Here is a 13,110-nt window from a genome sequence, read left to right on the forward strand (position 1 = left end):
AGGTGGCTGCTGCCAGGCCTCACTGACTGTTGGCTGGAAGCATCGGTCTCTTAGGCAAGCCTTTCTAGATGGCCTGTGTGTCTTCACAGCATGGTAACCTCACTTCCTTTACAGTCAGTGATGTGAGCCAGAAGAGAGAAAGAGATTGTGTGGGAATAATTGTGTGCCTGTTGTCGCTTTCACTGTACCCTGCTGGCTACACAGATTGACCCTGGTACTGTGTGTGAGGGGACTCTGCAAAGCAGAGCACCCCTGGAGACAGGACCCTCAGAGGCCATCTCAGAGACCGGCGGCCACAGCGCTGATCAGGGTTACACCTCTCATTCCTCTCCAGTGAGCTTTTGTACTATAACCCCAGCAGTGGAAGCTGAGGCTTTGGGTGTAGGTTAGTAATAACAACTAGATATCCTTCCAGAAGAACATGGGCTGGCTAGCAAACTGTGGACAACCTGTGTTGGACAGCCTCAGTTAAGGATCGCGGTTACACCTGACAAAGACAGGAAGAAGCGAAGAGAAAGCCAAGAATGCGTTAACAGAGACTCGCATTGGAGGCTAGCAAAGACTGAAATGTTTATTGCTTGGCCTTTGCAAAAGTGTTTGCCAACTCCCACTTTAGAGCAAAACTAATATAGTAGATGTGGATAGTTTTATGGATACAAGTAGGTCAATAACTTATAAGATCTAAGGAAAATATACCTTTAACTAACCTCTTTGTGATACGCATGCCAATAGATTTGTGTACATGTGCATGTGTATGTGCGCACACAGGTGTGCTTGTGTGGGTGGGTGCAGCTGTGTGTGCATGTGCCTGTGGAGGCCAGAGGTCATCCTCAGGTGTCATTCATCAGGAGGCACTGTGTACCTTGTATTTTGAGACTGGTTCTCTCACCGGCCTGAGCTCAGTGTTATAGGCCAGGCTGACAGGCCAGTAAGGCCTAGAGAGCTGTCCGTCTTACCTCCCCAGGGGTCGGTCACAGGCATCCACTCCCACGCCTGGCTTTTTATGTGGGTTTTGTGGGCGTCAAACTCAAGGCCACATGCTTGTGCCATAAGTGCTTTGTAGACTGTGCTACCTCTGAGCCTCTAGAGTTTTTTTTAATACTACCCACACACCCCTCATTTTAACCAATACCATCCCCTTCCCGCTCCTCCACCTCCTCAGCCTGTGCTCCGAGCTGAAGATACCGGAGTTGTCCCCTAGGCCATTTTCTGGTTCTTTTTTTTTTAAAGCCCTCTTTCAGACTCTCTTTGAAATAACTGGCCCTCCCTGGCTCTGATTTTAGCTTCTCAGTGGAAGTAACCCATGAGGGAGAATCTATCAATGAAATGAACCGGACATTCGCTTGAGAGAGAGAATTTCCTAGTGGTTCACAAAATCAATACACTTGAACTGTTTGATGTTAAATGTGAATGATACTGTGTTATGTTCTCCGGTATGTAGGTTCTGAAAACCCGGCTAGCTGTAGCCAAAACTGGACAATACTCTGGAATATATGGCTGTGCCAAGAAGATTTTGAAACAGGAAGGCTTTGGGGCTTTTTACAAAGGCTACGTTCCCAACTTACTGGGCATCATTCCTTATGCAGGCATCGATCTCGCTGTGTATGAGGTGAGTGAGGGTCCAGCATGCTCCCATCCGCAGTGTAGGTAGGTAGTCTGCAAGGTGGAGAGCTGGGTACCGGTGGGAGAACTGTGTGTGACTGGACGGCCCCTAGTGTGTCCTTTGATCTTTCCAGCACCCTGATTGTGAGAGCACACATGTACTGAGTCACTTTTTGTGTTAGATTTCCATGCGTATTTACTTTTGTTCACAAAGAGTATGAACAAAAATTCAGATTAGAAGATGGCATGAGGGACTGGGAGACACAGAAAAAATAAGCAGAAATATTAGGATTACTGAAATCTGGCACCGATAAAGCCAAGCTTCGTCCCTTGTCATCTGACAGTCCCTAGGAGGTGGGGGTGGGGAAGGCGGCTCAGCCTACAAAATGAAACATGAGCATGGAGACTTAAGTTCAGATAACTCAGCTCAGGCAACCCAGACTACAGACCATGGGTCACTCCCGCCACTCAGGTCAAAAACTGGGTCACCCCTGCCACACGGACCGCTTGATAACTTAGGAATCTGACAAACATTTACTGAACACACACTACATTCAAACCGTTGCTTTAGATACTGGGTTGAAGGAAGGACTCGGGGCCTTTAAGAGCCCAAAGGTCTGGTGAGGAATTGGGCAAGCCTGAAGAGAAACTCAGATTGTCTGACATGCTGTGACAGATGTGAGCCAGCACACACACTAGAGCTGAGCCCCAGCTCAGGAAGGAAGGTGGGTAATGGAAGCGACTCAGAAGACTTACGTTATTATTTTTGTATTATATATTATATCTCAGAAGACTTATTTTAAATATATCGATTATTCATTTATTATTATACCCAATTTCACTTTTTCATAGATCCCTTCCTTTTCTACCTACCCAGGATTGTGTCTTAATTTTTTATAAAATAACTCCATTTTATTTTGAACAGCTTTATTGAGATACAATTCTCATGCCACACATTTCACCCACTTAAAATATACAATCCAAGGGCTTTTGGAGTATTTCATTGTTAACTTGTGAAATTGTGACAAAACATAAAAACTTCTTTTGAACCATGAAATTCAGTAATGTTAATAACATCTGCACTACTGCACAGCCTTTACTACTGTAAATTTCCAAAACTTTTTTCTATCAATCCAGATTGTTATGCAGTGACCCTCTGTCTCCCTGAACCCCCTGAACCCCCTGAACCTCTAACCTACCCCCTAGTCTCTATGAATTTATGTATCCTAGGTGTTTCGCCAGTGGAGCCATACCGTATTGTTTGTTTGTGTCTGACTTATTTCACTGAACAGAAAGCCATTAAAGTCCATTCATGTCTCATGTTTCATTATCCTATTGGTTCAATAACATTACGTCATACAATACATGCAATTATGTGTCACATGACGATGTTTGGGCCAATGAGAGACCACTCATATATGACAGTGTTGCCACGGATGATAATGGAGCTGAAAAATATGTGTTGCCTGGTGTTTTTCTCAGTGTCTTAACATCAGTGACTCACATGTTTGGGGTGATGTTGGTGTAAAGAAACCAACTATGATGCCTGTTGAACAGAAGAATGACACTTGCAGTCATGTGTGTAATAGAGACCTTCAGTCATGTGCATAGTAGAGACCTGCAGTCATGTGCACAATAGAGACCTGCAGTCATGTGCACAATAGAGACCTGCAGTCATGTGCACAATAGAGACCTGCAGTCATGTGCACAATAGAGACCTGCAGTCATGTGCACAATAGAGACCTGCAGTCATGTGCATAATAGAGACCTGCAGTCATGTGCATAGTAGAGACCTGCAGTCATGTGCATAGTAGAGACCTTTAGTCATGTGTGTAATAGAGACCTGCAGTCATGTGTGTAATAGAGACCTGCAGTCATGTGCGTAATAGAGACCTGCAGTCATGTGTGTAATAGAGACCTGCAGTCATGTGCGTAATAGAGATCTGCAGTCATGTGCACAATAGAGACCGGCAGTCATGTGCACAATAGAGACCTGCAGTCATGTGCATAGTAGAGACCTGCAGTCATGTGCATAGTAGAGACCTGCAGTCATGTGCATAGTAGAGACCTGCAGTCATGTGCATAATAGAGACCTGCAGTCATGTGCACAATAGAGACCTGCAGTCATGTGCACAATAGAGACCTGCAGTCATGTGCATAGTAGAGACCTGCAGTCATGTGCATAATAGAGACCTGCAGTCATGTGCATAGTAGAGACCTGCAGTCATGTGCACAATAGAGACCTGCAGTCATGTGCATAGTAGAGACCCACAGTCATGTGCATTCTTTGTAACAATGACAAGTGATTGCTACTGATTCTTGAACTCTTCATATAAAATTTACTTTAAAAAATAGAAACATAGGGAGCACTCCCAAACTCCTTCCAATCTAAAAATCTTGACATTATAAAATTCTATCTCAAGTCAACCGGAATTGTATATAAAGCCACTCCTTACCCCTGGGCACCCCTGTTCTGTTTTGATGACAAGCAGTTACCAAAAGTCATCTTTTTCATAGTGACTCCCCTAACATGGGTGTGCCATGAATTCTCATGCTTTTATTTTTGAATTCTGTCTCAGATTTCAAAGTTGTTCACATATCTGTATTACCACATTGTAAGACTATTGTTGTTTTTTCTTTACTCATTTTACCATGGGCTCTTCATGTTTCCTGCTGCTGCTTATTGCTCGTTTGTTTCAGATTGAAGGATGCCATTGTCATCTCTTGCAGGTCTAGTGGTGGTACATTCTCAGCTTTTACTTATCCACGGAGCTCTTAATTTCTCCTTCATATTCAAAAGACAGTTTTGTCAATATACTGTTCTTGGTTGGCAGGGTCCTTTTGTTGTTGTCTAATCTTAGTACTTGGAATGTAACATCCTAGCCCACAAGGTTTCCATTGAGAAATACAAGTCTATAAAACAAAAACAAAATTTAAAAAATTAAGTGAGAGTCTTGGTCACTTTTTTATTGTTCCAATAAGATGCCACGACCGAGGCATCTTACAAAAGAAAATGTTTATTTGGGGCTTATATTTTCAGAGGGTGAGTCCATGACCAACATGGTCAGGATCAGGGCAGCAGGTAGGCAGGCATGGTGCTAGAGTGGTAACTGAAAGTTCACACCCTTATCCGCAAGAGTCAGAGAGAGATAACTGGGAATGGGTAGGCTTCTAAACCTCAAAGCTCACCGATCCCACGCAGTGACACATCTCCCAGACAGTACCACCAACTGGGACCGAGTATTCAAACCTATGAGCCTATGGTGGCTGTCTTAGGGTTCCTATTACTGTGAAGAGACACCATGACCACTGCAACTCTTATAAAGAAAAACATTTAATTGAGGCTGGCTTAAAGTTTCAGAAGTTTAGTCCATTATCATCATGGTGAGAAGCATGGAGGCATGCAGGCAGATGTGGTGCTGGAGAAGGAGCTGAGAGTTCTACACTTGATCCATAGGCAGCGGACGAGATTGACTTGAGCTTCTGGGATCTCAAAGTCAGCCCCCACAGTGACATACTTCCTCCAGCAAGGGCATACCTACTCTGTCAAGACCAAACCTCCCAATAGTGCCACTCCCCATGGGTCAAGCATTCCAACACATGAGTTTATGGGGGCCATTCCATTCAAACCTCCACCGGGGCAATTCTCATTCAAATCAGCACAACGAGGTATATAGGCTTTTAAAAATGTATTAGCATATATAGTTTATGATTAAAGTATTTTACTTTTCAAGAGTTAACTACATGAAACAGCCCTGAAGATGTTTATGTCGAGTGAATGATGTCTGAGTATCTCCTTTGTTGATTGCTTTCTTTGTTTCTGGGGCAGCTTTTGAAGTCTTATTGGCTGGATAACTTTGCAAAAGACTCTGTCAACCCCGGTGTGGTGGTGCTACTGAGCTGTGGGGCCCTGTCCAGCACCTGTGGGCAGCTGGCCAGTTACCCTCTGGCTTTAGTGAGGACTCGAATGCAGGCGCAAGGTGAGTTTGCCTTCCAGGATGGATGTGGTGATACTTCATGTCAATCACATGCTTGATCACCCCCCTCTCTTTCTGTGTGTGTGTGTGTGTGTGTGTGTGTGTGTGTGTGTGTATGTGTGTGTGTTGTGTGTTATTGTTCCTCCTTTACAGAAATAATCTATGTTTTAAGAGCATAAGGTTTGACATCTAGTAGATTTGGGCTCAGGTCTTTGCTCCACATCTCTCTTTTTCATTTTGTCTTCCATGAACAGGGACAAAAAGAATTAACAGGAATATGTGTAAAGAATTCAGCATTTGCTAAATTCTCAAAGTGGGGACTGAACTGTTTATCAGTGCCGTTCAGACCCTAAGCTTGGCACTGAGCCCTTTTCTCTGTGGCACTCCCTCTCTGTGGCACTCCCTCTCTGTGGCACTCCCTATCTGTGGCACTCCTCTCTGTGGCACCCCTCTCTGTGGCACTCCCTTTCTGTGGCACTCCTTCTCTGTGGCACTCCCTCTCTGTAGCACTCCTCTGTGGCACTCCCTCCCTATGGCACTCCCTCTCTGTGGCACTCACTTTCTGTGGCACTCCCTCTCTGTAGCACTCCTCTCTGTGGCACCCCTCTCTGTGGCACTCCCTCTCTGTGGCACTCCCTCTCTGTGGCACTCCCTCTCTGTGGCACTCTTCTCTGTGGCACCCCTCTGTGTGACACTCCCTCTCTGTGGCACTCCCTCTCTGTGGCACTCCCTCTATGTGGCACCCCCTCTCTGTGGCACTCCCTCTCTGTGGCACTCCCTCTCTGTGGCACTCCCTCTCTGTGGCACCCCCTCTCTGTGGCACCCCCTCTCTGTGGCACTCCCTCTCTGTGGCACTCCCTCTCTGTGGCACTCCCTCTCTGTGGCACACACTCTCTGTGGCACTCCTCTGTGGCACCCCTCTCTATGGCACCCCCTCTCTGTGGCACTCCCTCTCTGTGGCACTCCCTCTCTGTGGCACTCCCTCTCTGTGGCACTCCTCTGTGGCACCCCTCTCTGTGGCACTCCCTCTGTGTGGCACTCCTCTCTGTGGCACTCATTCTCTGTGGCACCCCTCTGTGTGGCACTCCCTCTCTGTGGCACCACTGTTTGTGGCACTCCCTCTCTGTGGCACCCCTCTCTGTGGCACTCCCTCTCTGTGGCACTCCTCTCTGTGGCACTCGTTCTCTGTGGCACCCCTCTGTGTGGCACTCCCTCTGTGTGGCACTCCCTCTCTGTGGCACTCCCTATCTGTGGCACCCCTCTCTGTGGCATTCCCTCTCTGTGGCACCCCCTCTCTGTGGCACTCCCTCTCTGTGGCACTCCCTCTCTGTGGCACCCCTCTCTGTGGCACACCCTCTCTGTGGCACTCCCTCTCTGTGGCACTCCCTCTCTGTGGCACTCCCTCTCTGTGGCACTCTCTCTCTGTGGCACCCCTCTCTGTGGCACTCCCTCTCTGTGGCATTCCCTCTCTGTGGCACCCCTCTCTGTGGCACCCCTCTCTGTGGCACTCCCTCTCTGTGGCATTCCCTCTGTGGCACCCCTCTCTGTGGCACTCCCTCTCTGTGGCATTCCCTCTCTGTGGCACCGTTCTCTGTGGCACTCCCTCTCTGTGGCACCCCCTCTCTGTGGCACTCCCTCTCTGTGGCACTCCCTCTCTGTGGCACCCCTCTCTGTGGCACTCCTTCTCTGTGGCACTCCTCTGTGGCACTCCCTCTCTGTGGCACTCCCTCTCTGTGGCACCGCTCTCTGTGGCCCTTCCTCTCTGTGGCACCCCTCTCTGTGGCACTCCCTCTCTGTGGCACTCCCTCTCTGTGGCACCCCCTCTCTGTGGCATTCCCTCTCTGTGGCACTCCTCTGTGGCACCCCTCTCTGTGGCACTCCTTCTCTGTGGCACCCCTCTCTGTGGCATTCCCTCTCTGTGGCACTCCTCTGTGGCACTCCCTCTCTGTGGCATTCCCTCTCTGTGGCACCCCTCTCTGTGGCACTCCCTCTCTGTGGCACCCCTCTCTGTGGCACTCCCTCTCTGTGGCACTCCCTCTCTGTGGCACCCCCTCTCTGTGGCACCCCCTCTCTGTGTCACTCCCTCCGCTGGATCCTAGGCTGCACTGTCCTGACTCTCCTGCCTTTTAAAGACTACTCTCGTCTTGCTGCTTCTTGGCATTTATTGCTGCCTACCCTTTGAAAACATGAACTACTATTTGACTTTCTTTTCTGTTCTTCTTTGTCCCTGGCCACCTTCATCTATTGTACTTTCTCTTCTAAATGAGTGCTGGGCATCCTCGGTTCCACTCCCAACCCCTCCTTCAACCAAGCAGCCAGTCACTGGTCCATCTGGGACCAGACACCTGTCGGATGGGTGCTAGGATTAGAGAATGCAACAAGGCTGGTGTGAATGCTGTCACTGTAGAGTGGAAAAGACATGGACTCAAGCAGAAGATGGCCCTTTATAAAACTCCCCATGGCATGAGTTCTACACCATCTCCAGATGAAGCCTAGGAGTGCAGTGGGAGCTAGCTGGGAACAGGCCTGCAGAGTGGCGTGTTTGAGGGGCCGAGGGGTAATCAAGGCTGCAGAGAGGAATGCAAAATAGCAATTGAATGTGTGCAGTTTGTCAGTTCACCATTGTGACCATTGGGGGAGCTCCATGCTAATACCATCCACATTTGACAAAGGACCAACAGGCCCAAACCGTTAAGGGATGTTGGTAAGGTTATGCAATTGTCAGGGAATGGAGCTGGAGCTCAGATCCACCCAGGGATTTAAACTGCTGCACAGTGAGCCTCCCCTTCCTCTGAGCTCAAGTCCTGACCTAGCACAGCGGCCAAGGTCTGCCGTTCTTCCTCAAGGCCCACTCATGGCTCAGCTCCTCAGACATTTCTCCAAGTTTTCAGAGGTTCCAGTGTCAATCCCAAAGTTCTCAGGGGGAATTCCGAAGTCTTTAGCCATCATATTGTGCCTCAGGTTTAGTTCCCTCAACCCCACTCTGCTGCTGTGCGATGTTTCCCGTGGAGGCTAGAGTGAGCTGACCTGTCTATTCACCCAGATAGGGTAAGGACAGACAGACCAAAGGAACAGGTCCACCCACGGCAAGCAGAGTGCGTGGGTGAGTTTGCCGGGGTTATGACTGGAGTGTGAGTGACGGCCACTTACTTGAGTCATTTTGAGTGACTCGAAGGCAGCTGTATCACCAACACCCCACCCCACCCTACCCTGCAACCAGTGCAAGTGACCAGCCACGGAAGCCAAATCCCTGGAGCCCCCTGCATAACCTGCCAGGAACTTGTGCTGGAGTTATAACTGCTCATGTAACCTTGGGGAGTGGGGAGGGGTCCCGTGACTCTTCTAGTTTCAGAAGTTGACTGAGCTTGGTAGGTTTTATTTATTTCCTGAGTCTTAGGAGTCTCCTCGATCCTGTGGGGATGCTTCAATTTGGAGAAAATAGCTAGTCAACACGTGGGCATCTCCAGCCCCTTAGTACCCTTTGGGTAATAATCACATCCCCAAATCACCATGGTCCCCTCTCCCATGCCCGTTCCTGCCTTTGTCCTTTGTTGTACCAGCAATACAGGGCTGCCTCCTCCTCCTCTTCCTCCTTTCTTCATCTCCCCCCCTTACTGAGACAATTACAAGGCCCAGGTCTCCTACACTGTGTCTAAACTTCTCCAAATCTCCCCTTTCCCCTATTATCCAAAATGTAACCATTCTAGTCAGAGCGTGGGGAGGATGCTGTGATGGAGTGATGTGGTTAAAAGTGGCGGGCTTGAGCATCAACCACAGCTTCTTGGTTTCGCTACTAGCTAACTAGGGTTTCAGGACAAGTTTCTAATTGCTCAATTGTGAAATGTGTATATTTATCCTGAAGGGCTAGCATGGAAAGTAACTAACTTAGAACAACCATTCATAAAGATCCGCCATCATTGTAACTCACTGGTGGGTGACTCACAAAGAGGGTTGCTTTTGTGATTGATTTGTATCGGTCCATTGTATTCCAGACACCGTTCTGAAAACCCAATTGTCTGTTATAATAATAACGAGGCATGCCTGAATATGTGATTAGCCTGGTTCCTTCAGTTTTATTTATCTTTTTTTTTGTTTGTCTCTCTGTTTGCTAGCCATGGTAGAAGGGGCCCCGCAGCTGAGCATGGTTGGCCTTTTTCGGCGAATAGTCTCCAAAGAAGGAGTGTCAGGACTTTACAGAGGCATCACCCCAAACTTCATGAAGGTGCTCCCTGCTGTCGGCATCAGCTATGTGGTGTATGAAAATATGAAGCAGATGCTAGGAGTAGCTCAGAAGTGACGTGTCCAAGCCTTCTTTTCCATGATGACCAAAGCTGTCAGCGCTCTCCAATGTCTTCTGGGATTGCAGCAAGTCCCTTGCAAAAGAAGCTGTTTTCCCCCAGCCAAAGGGAAGAGAATGTGCAATCACTTCAAGCATTTGGGCTCAGTTTTATATCTTCAGTCATGTTCAAAATCATAGTTCAATAAGTGTTGAAGAAGTCACAAAATTGTACTTTATATTTGCCGATAAAGATCCGTGCCTTGCACCCTAAATCTGAAAATGTACTTGCTTAAGCTGAAATCATTTTGTGTGGTAGAATTATAAATCACTAATCTTTGTTCTGATTGGTCCAAGTTTATGTCAATTTGTTTAGACCCATTTTTTTTTTTAAACCAAAATGATCAGAAAGCCTTGGGACTTAAGTTGTTCTAAATATTTTGGATATCTTTATAGATGTAAAATTCTCCTACAGGAACATTAGTAGAAAAAAATCACTGTACTTAAAATCAGTCTTGCACAATTGATATCCTCATCTGTAAGCAGAATAAGGATGAATTATAGTAGCCAAATTTGTGTATGGAGGAGCAGTGAGATAGTATTGATTTCTGTGGACATTCTTCTGTTCTACTTGCATTGTTATTTGGGCTCCAATTTTAGACACTGATTGTCATATGTTGTTAAATTATTGATATAAGTTATTTGGTAGATCCTACTTATTCTGCCATTGCTATGGAAAACATCTGTGAACAAGACCGCTGACTTGTACCATTTCCTAGAGAATGTCTTGGTTTTGTTCTTTTTATTTTATTTTTTACTCTTTGAATCAAATTCTCTTAATCAGGAAGGCTCCCTGGGACCTTCATGGCAATCTGAAATTGATCTTTTCATGACTTGAGAGTTGATTTCAGGTAAATGACACTTCATTTCACTCCTACTGTTGAAGTCTTTTGAACCTGCGCTCCTCAGATGGAGTGGCTCAAAGCTAAGACACCAGCACATTCAACAGCAGTATATATTCATCTTATGTATTAGAATGAAAGGCTCAATCTGTAAACATGCATCCACATTTTCACTTGACTCAAGATTTAGGAAGGTAGCAGGACATTTTAATATCAACAGCACTTAAAATTTTTACTGAAGCTGATTTTGTAGTCAATTATCTTTTATGATTTGTTTTATTAGAACTTAGAAAAATCTGATTTCTTCTATAAGAAGACATTCAATATTCTTAGCTGGGCAGTGGTGGGACAGAACTTTAGTCCCAGCACTCGGGAGGGAGAGGCAGGTGAATCTCTGAGTCTAAGGCCAGCCTGGTCTACAGAATGAGTTCCAGGACAGCCACAGTTACACAGAGAAACCCTGACTCAAAAAAAAAAAAATCACACACACACACACACACACACACACACACACACACACATTCTTAACATTTTAAGATTTAGTCCATATACTCATTTGGTTTCTGGTAATTTTTGTTATAATTGCTTTTTGAAAAATCTAGTGAAATGGGAATCTTTGACTCTAGCCTACCTCTTTTTTAATTTTTGAACCAAAGAGAACAGATGGACTTGTGTTTATGAGACTGATTCCACAGCATAGTTTGGTTTGTGTTAGTGATGGACGTTTGCTGTTGTCTCAGTCTTTTTATACTATGTAAGTAAGGAAAGGGAGCAACTCTCCTTTGTCCTCAGGGTTATTATACTTTTGTGTAATACATAGAATGACAATATTAAGGTACAGGATTCATTCCTTTTTTACTTATAACAATTATGGAAATGAATAATTCTGTTAATGTTTTTGGAATTTCAAATGGTTGAAAACTATGAAAATATTCATAGTTCATTATGAAATTAAAGTGCCCCCCCATTGAACATGTGTAAAGTATCACTGATTTATATCTGTGCATCTTGTATCTTTTGGGAAAAAAAAAAAAACCTCTCATTGAAGACAGCTTATTTCTGACATTGCTACACAGTACTGCTCATTTGTATTAAAGATGTCTGTCTGTTTGTAAAATGACTTGTTTCCTGATTGTCCTAGTGTCTTCTCCGTTGCTGGGACAAAACTCTCCAAATGAAAGCAACACAGGGAAGAAAGGGTTACTTCCCCTTACCACGCCATGCCATGGAGAGAAGTCAGGGCAGGGCAGAAGCAGGAACCATGTGGGCTGTTCCTTCCACCACTGACATCGAAGACAGTCAGTCACCCACAGACACGCCCACAGGCCAGTCCCTCTATCAAGACTCCCGTCTCAGGTGACTCTTAGCCGACAGCTGACAGAGCAAACTGAGGACACTTTTTGCAAAAGAATTGATAAGTAGTAATTCTTTTTTGGTGTCACACATTTATACTACTGACAATGGTTCAAACAATGCTTTTCACACCTGGCTCCACCGAGTCTTTCTTAATCTTTTGCCTTCCCCGAGCAGCGATGGTATCATGCATTTATTTGGGCAGAAGACATGCTTCATATGCTTCCATGGTACTCCGAGTTCATACTTAGAAGTGAGGATCATGGCCCAAGGGGTTTCCAGTACCTAGAAGACCCCAAGGTTGTAGGATTAGCATGGCATATCCTGGTGGGGCGTGTTTTTACCTTGAAGCTATGTGAAACAAAACACGAGCAAGTTTACAAATAAGTACTTAGGAAATTTTCTAAAGCAAATCAAACGTAAGTATAGACTTCAATTCATAAAAATGGAACAAGGGTGTGGAGGTGGACAGGCACAAGCCTTGCTAATGTTGGGTAGAGCGCACAGCAGTGGCAGTGGCCACAGGAAGGGAGATGAAGGAGGCCAGGCCAATGCACAGGGCTGTGGGAAGTGAGCCTGAAGGAGGACAGTCAGGGAAGACATGACTTCAGCAAGGCCGTTAACTGTTTAGTTCTCCTTTGCTGCTGCCTAGTTCTGCAATAGCAGCTCTCCTCTGGTAAAGTTCCCTAAACAAGATCCACATGTCTCTACTCCGGGGTTTCGTTACTGGAAACAGGGTGGAGGCCTGTTTTCACATAGACATCATTTCCACTGCAGGTAGAATAGTGTCCTTCTCTGTCCCCCCCAACACTCCCCCCCTGCTGTCAGTCCATTCCCTGGTTAGCCTGTCCATCTCTAGGAAGAAGGTAAGTTTTTAAAGAGAATTAATTTAGAGACATAAAAATCTCCATTTCCCCTTTGTCTTCCACAAAGACAACCGTAGTAAACAAGTGGTAAGTGGTAAGTGGTTTGTTTTGGCACTCGTGACGGTGGGCATGGA

General features: G+C 46.1%; 1 protein-coding gene across 1 annotated transcript in view; it reads left to right on the forward strand.

Moving 5' to 3' along the window:
- LOC118585692 (calcium-binding mitochondrial carrier protein SCaMC-1) overlaps positions 1 to 10,251 on the forward strand; it is a 51,134-nt gene extending 40,883 nt beyond the window's left edge. Inside the window, exons 8-10 of the mRNA XM_036190523.1 lie at positions 1,442 to 1,609; positions 5,432 to 5,582; positions 9,692 to 10,251. Coding sequence (XP_036046416.1) covers positions 1,442 to 1,609; positions 5,432 to 5,582; positions 9,692 to 9,876 — 504 coding nt within the window. The 3' untranslated portion in view covers positions 9,877 to 10,251. The remainder of the gene's footprint in view (positions 1 to 1,441; positions 1,610 to 5,431; positions 5,583 to 9,691) is intronic.
- The last annotated feature ends 2,859 nt before the right edge of the window (positions 10,252 to 13,110 follow it).

Source organism: Onychomys torridus, chromosome 6 (assembly GCF_903995425.1).
Source record: "Onychomys torridus chromosome 6, mOncTor1.1, whole genome shotgun sequence".
Lineage (NCBI taxonomy): Eukaryota > Metazoa > Chordata > Mammalia > Rodentia > Cricetidae > Onychomys > Onychomys torridus.